General features: G+C 42.0%; 1 protein-coding gene across 3 annotated transcripts in view; it reads right to left on the reverse strand.

Annotated features, from left to right (window-relative positions):
* The window catches only part of Kcnk2 (potassium two pore domain channel subfamily K member 2), a 173,750-nt gene that overhangs the window by 79,795 nt on the left and 80,370 nt on the right, over positions 1-13,585 (reverse strand). The window contains exon 3 of one of the 3 annotated variants that reach the window (XM_033762040.1): positions 7,022-7,139. The exons of the other annotated variants lie outside the window; for them this stretch is intronic. Within the exon in view, the coding sequence (XP_033617931.1) occupies positions 7,022-7,139 (118 nt within the window). The remainder of the gene's footprint in view (positions 1-7,021; positions 7,140-13,585) is intronic. 3 annotated transcript variants of the gene reach the window in all.

Raw genomic sequence — 13,585 nt, forward strand, 5'->3', positions numbered from 1 at the left:
AGATTAAAAAAACAGATGTTAATTCAATTTCAACACACAAGTGGCAGAAAATAAGAGTTCTCTGGAACCTGACAAATGCGATGCTGAGGAAATACTTTCCATTTGCAGGAATGTCCTACAATCCTGTAGGGTCACAGCACGTCCTTGTTCCTTGTGTTCTGACATTCAGGGGATCGGACAAGGGACCAACATCCTGATGAAAATCCTGGCCCCAGCATCCGACTACACGCTGCACCAGGAGAAATTTTATGATTTTAATTAAAATCATATCGAATTATATTAATTATGAGTATAGATGAATACATAATTATATTATAATGTTCACGTAACACATACTTCTATTCATTATAACTCATGCCCTTGCATAATAAAATCATCTTAATTTTACTCTGATTCTTAAACTGACCTCCAAATCAAATACAACTGTTCATTACATATAATTTTTGCCAACTGTATTTCTTAAAGTTTGATGATTTCTTGTGAGCTTTGAAAATAACTTATTCACCTCTGTAAATAACTCAAACACTGACCCACAAGGTCCTATTCTAAGAGTAAGTGCATCTCCAGCTGTAAACATTTTTCAATCACTTCTTAGCCCACTGCTCACCCTCCTTCCTGCCCACTTCTCAGCTCAGGGGCACATCTCCTCCCACAGGGATGAACACAGCTGCACCCTCATTAAGTTTCCCCGCCACCTAATTCCTTGACTCTCTGATACCAACTGAGTGCCCCACAGTTCAGTCCGATTTTGCGGGAGCGTTGATAGACAAGTTGGGGCTCAGTCCCACCAGCCTGCCTCCGTGTCAGGTGCCAAGTCAGAGAGTCTGCCGACTGCAAATCCAGGGTTCTCCCAAGCTCTGAGGGCTGCACAGCTGCCCAGGTGGATGCACACGACTCGGGAAAGCACGGTACTTGCTGACCCTCCTTTAGGAACAGACCGGCGGAAGAGACGTAAACTTATGCCCAGACTGTGGGCCAGGAGGAGTGCTAGGGATCTTCCGCTATACCCTCCCTGGCACCGGATCGCCACCCTCCTGTCACTTTGATGGACGCATCAGACCACAAGCTCTCTGAACCCTGCTAGAGGCATTTCGCGGAATACTCATTAAATACAGGTCCCTTAGGAGATCAATGGCCGCTGTTGATTGAGCTCGATGTCTGGCCACTCTTCCCTCCCTGGAGGCCCGGGGATGGGACTAAGTGTTCCATCCCCAGTCACAGAATCAGTCCAGTTCTGGTCGGACCGCGATGGTCCCATGTTGATCACTCGAGCCCCAGTGCACCAGTGGGACCATTAAGAGCTGGTCCGGTCGTCTCCCACCGATAGACTGATGTCATTATCAGCGGGTTCCTGGCAGCAGGAAGGTCTTCACCAGATGGTACTACTCAATCCTGGACTCTGCAGCCACCAGACTCATATGCCAGTAACCTTCCAGTGTTTAGAAAATACCCAGCCTGTAATATTCTGTTACAGCAGAAAGAAAAATGACCAAGACCATTCTTCTGGCCAGCATCCCCTTCGGAACCCATCTGAGGGTCTGCTAGGAATCAGAAACTCAGGTTGGGTTGAAAGAGGCTCACTGTGGATAATGAAAGACACTGTCAGCATGCAGAAAAGTCTAAGGATTTTAAGAACTCTGTGCCAAGAACATTTGACAAAGATCACATATGTATTTTAATTGTAGGTCTTAGTCCTTTTGGGGTTGCTAACAGAATACACCAACCAGCTGATTTGTAAAGGGAGAAACCTCCTTGGCTCTAAATTCTGAGGGCTGGGAAGTCACACGGCATGGCAGGGGCATCCACTGGCAGTAGGTGAGGGCTCTCACTGAGTGCTCATCAGCAGAAGACAGAAGAGCAGGAGGGAGAGAGAGAGAGAGAGAGAAAGAGAGAGAGAGAGAGAGAGAGAGAGAAGACAGCAGCCCAGCTCCTCCTTCCATCCAGAAGCACAGAACCCCTTCCTGCCCACCCTCACCTGCACCCACTTTCTCAGCAATGGCATTATCCACGTGAGAGGCAGAGCCTCATGACCTGAGCGCTCCTCAGTGGCCCATCTCTCCTCACAGTGCGCTGGGGATTCAGACCCGGAAGTCCGGCCACACTTCCCCCTGGCCTTCCGCTTCTGCTTTTGCCCTCTGAATGGCAGCCTGGAGCCCCAGCACCGCTCGCACCTGCTCAGACCCCACTGTGGCTTCCCACTGCATCTAGGGTGTTACCATGCGTGGCCCGCTGAGGCCCACAGGCTCCAGCTCCTGCCTCTCCTGCCAACCTCACTTCCTCCCTGCCCCTGCCTGCCTCCAGGGCCTGCCACATGCATGGCCTGGTCTGTATCCCTAAACAAACAGCAACGTGCCTCACCTACCCAGTCAGGCTCTGCCCGCTTGCCGTGCCCTCTCACTGAACCCGTCTTTCCACTCTGCTTTCTGCCGCTGATTTCCTGTCACCCTTCAGGTTTCAGATGAAATGTCACATTGTCCTCGGAGAGTTCTTGCCTCAGCCTCTTCAGAACACCTCCCACTCCCTGCCCTGGTTTCTCTCAGGGACTGCTCCGGAGTTCCTTGGTGGTATTTGTTGCAATCACTCATGGTTTGTTTATTCACATTCTCAGTGGACACGGGTCTGTTCTGGACCCTAGCACGAGCTCAAGGAGGGAGTGTAACTGCTTTGTATTCCTAGTCTGGCTGATTTTAAAGAATAAACAAGCAAGTAAACACGGAGGGAGCAAAACTCTAATATGGAGCTTCTGAAAATGATGCAATGTGTAAAATCCTGGCTGTTTTTCAACAGGCTGGACTAGCGCTCTCTATGAATGTGCTGCCTAATTATTCATTCCACTTCAATGTCTTGACCCCTCTTACTTTACTGTATTATTCACCAAAACAGCTTGACTCCTGCTTCTCATTCTTTCAGCATCTTGTCTTACTCTCTCCCTTCCACACCAGCTCCCGGCGTCCCAGCTGATACCCTCACCTCCTCCATCAGCCGATCACAGCAGGCTTCCTACCTGCCCTCTCAGCTGAGCTCTTGGATCCTGCATTTCACCTTCCTCACAGACACAGCTCCTACCTTTCACTTCACCTCCCCCTAAGAAAGCCATGCTCTGTCTTATTACAGTAGATGCAAAATCCCCAGAGCCAAATTCCATTCAACCGCATTCTCCCACCTAAATCGGTCAATAATACTTCCCATGATCCCTTTACAAAAGTCCTTCAGGGTACTCGAAGGCTTTTCTACCCCCAATAAACCAAGCTCATTACCCACTTCGCATTTTCATTCAGTCATTCCCCAGACTGGGCGGCTGTCTCCCTGCACCAGCTTGAACTAAGCGTCTCCTTCACGGCGCAACTTGGTCGAACTTCTGCTCTACGGCCACACCTCCCAATCCCTGCTCTCGTGCTCTTTCCTTCTTTCCCGTTTCTGATAGAATTTAAAGCATTTCTGTGTAACACTGGACCAGACAAGGCTTCTTGGTCTTCAGTTATTTCCTATGTGCAAACTGTGTGTGTGTGTGTGCGTGTGTGTGTGTGTGTGTGTGTGTGTGCACAGCACTGAGAATCGAAGTCAGGGGTGCCGAGCTATATCCCTGCCCCTTTTTATTACTGTAAGGCAGGATCTCACTAAGTTGCTCTCCTTGGACTTGCGATCCTGCCGCCTCAGCCTCCCAAGTGCAGTAGGTGTGACTGTAAGTGTGTACCACCAAGTCCAGCCATACACGTACATTTTACCTCCCAAATGAGACTGTGAGCAAGGATAGTTTCTTCCTTCTTCTCCAAGAGGTGGCAAAAGCAGCAAGGTTCTAACAGGAGTTATTTACACTGACAACGACTTACACCATCCTGCCAATGGGTCCCATCAAATTCCAGACAACCGACCATGTCGTGGCTCACCATGTCCTCTCCGCATGAGCTCTGGATGCCTGAAATACTCCCGCTCCACCTTGGTTCACTTGGCAGATCACTGGTGTCTTTCCAGTCTCAAATGGACAGCACTTACTGAGGAAAGAAGTATCCCTCACCCCTTCCTCCTGGGGTAACAGCCGTGTAAGGTGCCACCCCTCACATGCCCACTAAATGCTCCTGGCTCCAAGCTCCTGGCTTACCATACCGTGAATGTCTGTCCACTGGTATCTCCTACGAAGATCAAGGGACTTATCTTTTATCTTTACAGCAGCAGAGCAACAGTTCTTTATTATTTGTTAAATAAACTGATAAAGAAGCTGGTAAAGAACCTGTTTAATGTGTAAAGAATTTAAAATCATCGTTAAGTAATATTAACTACGTTAAGTAATATTCAGTACACCACAGCTCATGCCCTTAGAGTGTCTATTTGTTTTTAATTTGAAACACAATTATTGAGCATTTGCTACAGGTCAGGCACAGAGGACACACAAAAAGCTCAGACAGATAACCCTAACCTAACCTTGAGGAACTTGCATCTTACTAGGGAAACAGCCCAGGGATGATGGCTTTTGCTCTGACTGAGTTGGAAAGGACAGAAGAGTTCTGAGCAGGTTTCCGCCATGGTACAGACATAAGATGATACTATCCAGCCTGAAACGTCAAAGGCACACAGCAGTGACACAGTGGATTGTTTCAGAAGCAGAGTCAGTGGGACTGGCAGACGGACCAGAAGCAGGGTATGCAGAGAGGGGATCAAAGGCAAATGGCAGGCAGGTGGGGGAACCGTGGGACAGAAGGGAAAAATTAGGAAGGGCACAAGTGCAGAGAGAACGTGTAGGTCTCTGAAGAGATTTTCTAAAATTATGCCTTGAATTTTAATGTGCCAACTTGTATAGCTAAACTTCCTTGGGAATATTTCCCATGAACACTAAGAGTTGTCATGCGTGATTCTTAGATAAGCTGATAGCATGGAACAGAAAACCTTGGCCAACCGTGACCAGTGTGGCTCCGTGAACCACTGTCTATTCTAGGGACCCTACAAAGGCCACTATGGTATATTTTCCAAAACTCTCTCAAGTTTTATTTTTTAAACGATGAACACAACATAGACACAACTACAGCTCACAATTTCCATGCCTGCAAATACTGTACACACGCTGAAGCTCAATGTTATTATCATCACCAGTATTAATAATTATTCATAATATTGAATCATCATTTGGGTGTCAAGTGCACACATGGGAAAGAGGCCAAAACTATCACCCTGTCTTCATTCATAATCTAGTCCCCGGTCAAAGGAGATAAACTTGACCTAGGAGTAAAAAGACTACAAAGTCAAAGGTTCCCGTGTGGGACTCAGAATAACTTAAGCCACCTAAGCCTAAATAGTGAGATGGAACAGTAGGAGATTTGGCCAGCTACCTAAATAACCTAAATAATCAGCTGTGGTACTTAATGGCTATAATGTGGGTTGAAGCTAGTAATGATCATTTATTTTTTCAGGCATTGATGTATATGTCTATAAATCTTACTGACGGGGGATTCAGAAAATGAGACTGTTTATAAACATAACATGCAACAGGAAGTCTGTATAATGACTGAGTCTCTTGCAAAATAATTTAGAGGAGGTCACACTGAGTTATAACTTGGCCTTCAGAGCTTCCCCTGGGAAGCAGCAAACCGTCCTCACTCAGTTTGTGAGGTTTTCTTCTTTCCTTTGCGAGCCCTAAGTAGTTTACACAATAAATAGCTATTTCCAGGGTAGAAATGGCCAACATGTCTAAGCCTCAAACTGAACCTGTTATTATGGTTAGGAATCAAGGTTGCCCTTCTTCCAGATTTTCACAGCCACACATTTGACCCAGCTGATGGAAATGTATGAGTAAACACCATTTCCTGATCTCCTAACAAAGGTAAAATCCAACAGGCTGAGGTATTCATTTTGCTGGCACGTGATGTAATACAAAGAGACCTATGGTGCATTCATATAATTACAGGACAACACAGGTACCTATCAAAGGGAGAATTCTTCCATAAATATTCCTACTTCGCTCACTGAGCACTTCAATAGAAGGCAGATTTCAAAACTGCATCCTCTTTGTAATTTGTTGACAGCATTGAAGAATAAAATTGAACCTTTCAGAGTCTTAATTCACCCCATAACCGGAAATCAGTCCTATCCCAAGCAATCTCATTGCCAGCATACGTAACTGGGAAAAACTCCCCTCTGCTCCTATGTTTGTTCTCCCGCCTGAAATTCACTCGTGACTGTGAACTTCTCTTTCTTAAAAGTCACCTCCCTCCACAAGCAGGAAAGCGATAGGCCTTCCCTCCTCTACCTCGCAGAATTGAGGTGTGAATCCGCAGCCCCTGGATAGCTCCCGGACACCGAAGGGCTGACGAATACACGGAGGGGACAGCTACACGCACCCTGTCTGCTGCTAGGAGGCTCTGAGCATATGCATCACCGTGCTCAAAAGAGACCGCGTTCTATGACGTGACCCTTTTACAACATACGGTGTAATCGGGCGAAACATTAGGGGTTAGAACTGTCATGCTTTGGGTAATCGTCACATTTCAGTGTTAACTTCTCAGATGTTCTGCTATCGGCAAAATATAACATACAAACACAAACTTTGAAGTCAAAGTAATACATGGCCATATAACACTGCACACAGTCTGTTGAAACGCAGAGTTAAAATTTATAAATTGGAAAATAGGACACCAAGTAAGAACTTTGTGAAAATAATGTTAAAATTATACTCAAATCCTTTCACGCTACACTAAAGAAGCAAAGATGCAAGTAAGTTAAAGACTATCCGCTCAAGGAAATCATCAGTTGAAGTCAGTCCTCGCATCCCTGGGCAACCACCAATGACCCCTGTGTTGCTCAGACTTTCACATATTTTTAAAACCTACTCAGTATTCTGAAGTAACAACTAATTCATTTCTATGAGTCCTCTGATCAAATTTTTAAACCTGCTTTTCAAGATCACTTTCTTGTCACCTTGTTTGCTCCCATTAAGTCGACAATTTTGATCAATTATATAAAAATTTTCAAACAAATGAAAGCTAAGTCACAAACTATACCAAAATAAAACACAAAATAAGTTGTCTCCTACCTATGGTTGTAATAACAGTGCCAGCAAAGAAGAAGGAACTTCCCAAATCCCAGTGACTGATTTGATTGGAGGTGTTTCCTAAGGGGATAATCCCTGCATTTATTGCTGCCACTATTTGCTGCAAGTTTAAAAAGAGATTTATCAGTACAACAATCACACAGAGGCATCAAACACCATAAATCCCACCCAGCAATGACAAAGCACACAAAGAGAATCAATTCTAAGGTTTTGCTTTTCTAATTAAAATGTACAATAGAGATTAAAACTTTATACTGTAGAAATTAATAGCAGTTAAATATAAAATATTTACATTGATGGCAAGTAAATGGACCCGCACAGGTATTCTAATATTGTACCACGTGCACACACATCATCATCTAAGAATGTGTTTAGTGACATTTGCATGAACAACTAAAATGATAATAGTTTCTAGTCAGCACCACAGGCTGGTTACAGATTAAAATATCTGATTGGAAATTAAGGTTTTCATAAGCAATAAATGATGCTTCATCAAAAACTGCATTTCCCAAGTGCTAATCATTTCAAATGTCAAACATATGCACCCAGGCCTGGGTGGCCTAAAACTATACACAGCAAATAACAAAAGGTCCCTACCTGACAATGTGAAATAGGAAAAAAAAAAGGGCTAAAGGAGTAGGGGAAAGGAGTAGTAGAAAGGGTAGGGGGAAGGAAATAAGGAAAAAGAAAGAGTATGAAAAAAGAAAAAAATGGAAACAAAGGTTTTGCAAACAAGGAAGGGTGAAGGGGGTGAAGGAAGGGCAGGAGAATGGGGAAAAAACAAGAACCAAGATGCATCATGTAAAGGCACAAGATCCCACTGATGAAGGTAACTGCGTCGTTTACCCTAAACGGACCAATAAACTTAATGAAAATAAAAAAGGGTCCCACAAAGCAGGGCAAATGGAAAGGTAAGAGATAATAGAAATTCAATGTTAAGTGTAAGTCAGTCCAGTCACACGAAGGTTCCTTGAATTTCTACCGTTTCTCACAGATTCTACAACAACGAGGAGCATTCACAGAACCACCACTGGGATTTGGACTCTACCTTGAGGAGCACTGAGGGGTGGACAGGAAAATGATGTAATCCCTTCTCCAGTCTGCAGACCCAGGGCGGATAAAGGAGAAGATCCAGAAGCACAAATAAGAGTATTTTAGAAGGAAAGGGACAGACAGATGATGTCTGTGTTGGAAACCCAACTTTTAGAGATCTTTACCACTGAATTTCCAGGTTTCAAAACTGGAAAGGCTATCATTTGATAGGTAAGGAAATTAAAGATCCACAAAAGCCACATAGTTCACTTGAAAGCAGACAAATAAATAAGTGAACTCTGAAGATGGAGTTTCCACCCAAGCAATGACCAGCAGAAGGAAAAGACAAGGTAACCAAGAGATGAAATGGAATTTCGAATCTCATTTCAGAGCCGATCCTTACAATAGCTGTCCGACTTGTCTTAATATATAAATTAAAACTTCAGTAGTTGTGTGTGAAGTCCACTGAATTGTATTCCTTTTATTTATAGTGATATGCGTTCCTTATTTAAAATTTCAGAAAATACAGAAAGGCATTAAATAGACAATAAAATTATCCATAACTCTAGAATCCAGAGATAACCGCTATAATATGTTAAGATGTAGAGCCCTAGTAGTTTGATATATTTTACATAGTTGGATTTATGAATATTGTATTCTCTGTTGTATTGTTCAGTCATGTGAAAGGTAGTATCCTCTGTCTACTTAATAATAGTCCAAGCTGGGCATGGTGGCCAGCACTCAGGAGGCTGAGGCAAGAAGATCACCATGAGTTTGAGGCCAGCCTAGGCTACCTAGCAAGTTTCAAGGCAAGTGTGAACTATGTAGCAAGACCTTGTCTCAAAAAAAAAAATTCCTTATGTAGTTTTTCTTTGTCATTATGATATTTGCTTAATTACAGACCAAGATACAGGTATATATGTTGTTGTAAAATTTGTCTTATTATAAAACATGCCACTATAGATAAATTTGTGTACAAATATTTTCTCATTTCTGAGCATTTCCTCAGAAGAGATTGCCAGTAGTAAATTTGCTACATTGAACAATAGGAATATTTTAATGCACCTGACTGATGTATGATAGCAAACAGCTATTCAAGAAGGTTTTCCATTTGCAACTGCCTCCTCACAATTTATGAATGCTTAGCAATACCCCTAATATCAATCATACATTATCATTACCAAGCTGATTAGAAATGTTTCCATGCTTTTTTCTTTTATTGTAGTATTGGACACCAGTCCTTCCTTTATCCCATGATAAATGCACATAGGTACATACATGTGAACATTTATGCACAGGATACAGTAAAGACAGTTTGGAGATAGCTCTGTATTTCTGACTTCCTATTATAAACTTTAATAAAAGATACAACAGAGGCCCACTATTCTTTAAAAACCTGTCCTTGCCAGTTCCTGCTCTCTCTTATCCTTGAATCAACTTTGCAATCATTAGTTAAAATTTGCAGAAATTTCCATTGGTTTATCATACTTCCACTGAAATATGCTAAATATGTCAAATACTGATATACTGAAAATACATGAAATCTAGAAATTAATTAAAACGAAAATGTTATACTGTAGTCAAACTTACCACTAAGAAATATAGTAAGAATGTAATTTACTGAGTACCCTATAATACAGAGTGATGTTATATATTCCATATGTTTATTCTTTGTTTTTTCCACTTATACACAAATACATACATACATACATACATACATACATACATACATATATACATATATATATATTGCTTATCCTTTGCGTCAGTCCTTCTCAAATTTTTATCTGAAAATCATCTCAAAATTTACTGATGAAATCAGAGAGCTTCTGTTTATTTGAATCAGTAATATTTACTATATGTAAATTTATATGTAATTTTAATTTTTAGAATTTTTTTAATTCATGTAAAACTATCATCTAGCTTACTAGGAAAGAGCTGTATCTTACTAGATACTTCTGCATTCAGTTTGCTAGGAAAGCTCATTACATCATCCCTGGAAAACTCCACTGTACAATCATAAAATGGAGCAAAAAAAGACAAAAATGCCCACACATTATTAAGAAAATAGCTTTGACCTTTCAAACCTCTTTAAGGACCTTGGAAACCATATCTTGAAAAGTACTGCTCAATATTGAATTTATTTTTCTTTTTTGTTTGTTTGATTTTCTTTTTTCCTAACTGGAAAACCAAAGTAAGCAAGCCTACCACTTACAAATAATGACATTTTATCTCTGTCTGTATCTTTCAATACCTGTTTCATTACTTTTCATCTCTTATTGTATTGGCCAATACTTCCAGAACAATGTGAAATAAGATAGTTTCGGCAGATTCTTTGCTTTTTATCATGTAAAATCGTCAGTGTTTTCAGTGCTTTATTGTTACATATGTTAATTATTGCCCAGAAAATGGCATTTAATTATATACATTATGAAAGCACACAAATGAAAAGGACAGACAAACAGAACTTGAAATGGTCTAGAACTCTAAAATCAGCACAGGGAAATATGTTAAGATAGCCATAACCATACAAAAGACGTAATAAATAAGAGAAGACATAAATATGATTGCATTTTAGCAGAAATCAAGTAAAACGATCTTATTTTGGAGGCTCTAACTCCAGCAACTTCACAGGCTGTGTAGCTAAGGGAAAAAGAAAAAAAAGTGAGGCATCACAAAACCAAACAGAAACCTGCTTAGCATGACCCTGTTGTCCCTGAACTGCTGAGGTGAGGAACAGCCTCATGGTTAGAAGGCCTGGTAACATCACCCTCAGACACCATTCATAGACCCTGCAGGCACAAGCACCAGGAACCCCGGCAAAACATTAACACTTCCAGGGAGAATCAGAAAAGAAAAAATAGATTTTTATATGTTGCAGACCGTTCTTAATACATTCATTTATTCAAAAATAGTTACCAGGCAGTGGGGAAGCAACAATCAAGTAAATATCTGAACGATACAGATGAGAAAGGACAAGGCAAGTTTTCAGACTTCACTCAATTAAGAAAAATGAATTATTTTATTGACTGGAGCAAGCTTACACCTCCAATAGTTGATTTGCCATAGCATTCATGGCAAGCATCATAACTGTTACATGCTTTACCTCGTCGATCGTGGGGTACAGTGTGCCTCAGTCAGACACCTGGAAAAGGTCCACAAATTATTTAAATCCAAAAGGAGCAAGTGCAAAGCCATAATCAGAAACAGTAGTGTCTGGCAGCGTGTGGGCTGTAAATAGCTATCGCAGAGCTGTGATTATCGAGACAGAGGCTTGAGACTGAACTAAAAATACATCAGATCACTCGGAGAGTGAGTCTACTACGAGGTCTTTTCTCCAAGGCTTGTAAATTTCCATTATGTTTCCTACGAAATGTCTTCCTCAGCAACCACACGAGCCTGGGTGCCCTTCCCACAAGGATGCAGGCCTAGGAGACCATGCAGCGTTGTCTCCCAGATTATGCGGCTAACACAATCGCTTGATGGGTAATGAAAATGTACTTTCAAATTAAAATCAACTCTTGTACAAAATCAACTACTGCTGACAACTGATGAGCGGGCTGAACTGTTTAGGTTAAGACAAAGGGAACACAGAATGGCAATGCACTGACCCCTCACACATCACTACCTCCAGCACTGATGGAGGGAGGCCTTCCAACTTCAGCCTTACAAGTAGGGAAAGATAATCTTGGCTGCGCGCACACTCAGCTTTTCCTTTTCAGTTTACAGACGAGCCTCGAATGTGGTAAAGAAAATAAGTGGAACATGTTGGTTCTGGATAAAAATGTTCGTTTGAACTTAGGAAACAGAGCTCTAAGAAGCATACATACATAGATAACGAAGGTTACTCATAAACGTAACTGCGGAAAACCTGGGTTTCCATGACAATGGTGGCTTTAGAATCAAAGTGCAGAGTTCCGTGAATCTGAGCATTCTTGGCTTGTGAGACACTGATGCGTCAACCTCATCTGGCGGAACTACATTCAGCTCTAACCCCTAACACTGATAAGATGCCCTTCTTTGCAGTTATGTGCGATGGGCCCAGACCTGGAGTTCAAGGAAATATCTGACAATCAGGAAAATGTACCCATGAGTCCAAAGCCAAGGAATAACTTTTCATGTATAACAAAGTACCAGAATAACTCTTTTTCTGTTTTGTTTTGTTTTTTGAGAGAGGATCTCACTGTATAGTTCAGGCTGGCCTTGAACTGGTGGTGACCCTTCCTGCCTCTGCCTCCCAAGTGCTGGAATGACAGGTGAGCACCACCCTCCCCAGCTATTTTTCTTCACTGAAGGAAAAATAATAGAAATTGAGCAAACTCGAGAAGATTTGAAGAACATATTGTTGTCACAGTACTTTGCTGAAGATCTGAAAACACATGTGACACTGAAATTCTGACTTTTCTCCTTCTCTTCTCCCCTACACTTAGATGCTATTCCTGAATATAGGATATTCTGGATGCTTTCTATAAATTCCTCTTGCTAATGTCATCATCATAATTTTATTAAAATACACTACTACATTTGTCATCCAACAAGTGGGGCCACATTAATATGTGAACCGTTCTTGAGTAATATAAAACATTCTGAACCACAGGTACAAGGTGCTAACCAATCAGGTTACACCAATGATATCTGCATAACTGGTTCAATGACGACTTCTTCTAACCGAATACTTCAGAATGTCCTCACGTCTTCTCTTTTAAAAAAGGATAAAAATATATTCCCAATAAATTACTACAGCGGCTGAATTCAGTTACCATTATACTGGCAGCTATACAGTTACAGACTTCTTCAATGTGTCATATGAGCATTCTCTCACAAAATTGCTGTTATGTGCAACTGCAGATCTTTACGTGCAACTACTTCCTTGTGTGTAACGAGGGTCACTTTAAGAGGAGGCAAGTCTTTAGAAAAGAAATCAAATCGCACATGTACAACATTACATTGGACCACTTCTGCCACATAAGCAAGGCTACTGGGAAAAACTTGAAGAATGCGTGCTGAGAAAAGCAAAATAATAGATGATGTTCTCGTTGCCAAAGGACGTACTGTGAAGGTAATGGTAGGTATCACTGGGATTTATGGGTATAGCTCAAAAATAATGATCACCCAGTGATAACAATTATGTGTGAGCACTGCTGCCAGGGGCTGCAGGATCCTTGTGTGTCTCATTTTTTAACCTCTGGCCAAGTGTCAACATCACGATTACCCAACTCCAGATGATGGAAACTGCTTTGAAAGGTCCTGCTAAGAAAACCAGAGAGCATCTCCAGATAGGCCTTAATCTCCCAGGCTCAGAATTCACCCACAGCCCTGGTGGAGCCTGGGCTTCCTCCGTGGGCATGCTTGAACCACTTAGGGCCCACTCTGGCTTACCCATTCCCTGAGCTTTTCATAACTCGAGGGACATAGCTTCCTGAACGTTATCTCTCAGCATGCCTTCCACATAGAGCAGCTCCTCTAGTATAAGTGACAGGAACACTCTTAATCCCTGGGGCCACCTCTTGGGTC

Source organism: Fukomys damarensis, unplaced genomic scaffold (assembly GCF_012274545.1).
Source record: "Fukomys damarensis isolate Sample0158 unplaced genomic scaffold, DMR_v1.0_HiC HiC_scaffold_11, whole genome shotgun sequence".
Classification (NCBI taxonomy): Eukaryota; Metazoa; Chordata; class Mammalia; order Rodentia; family Bathyergidae; genus Fukomys; species Fukomys damarensis.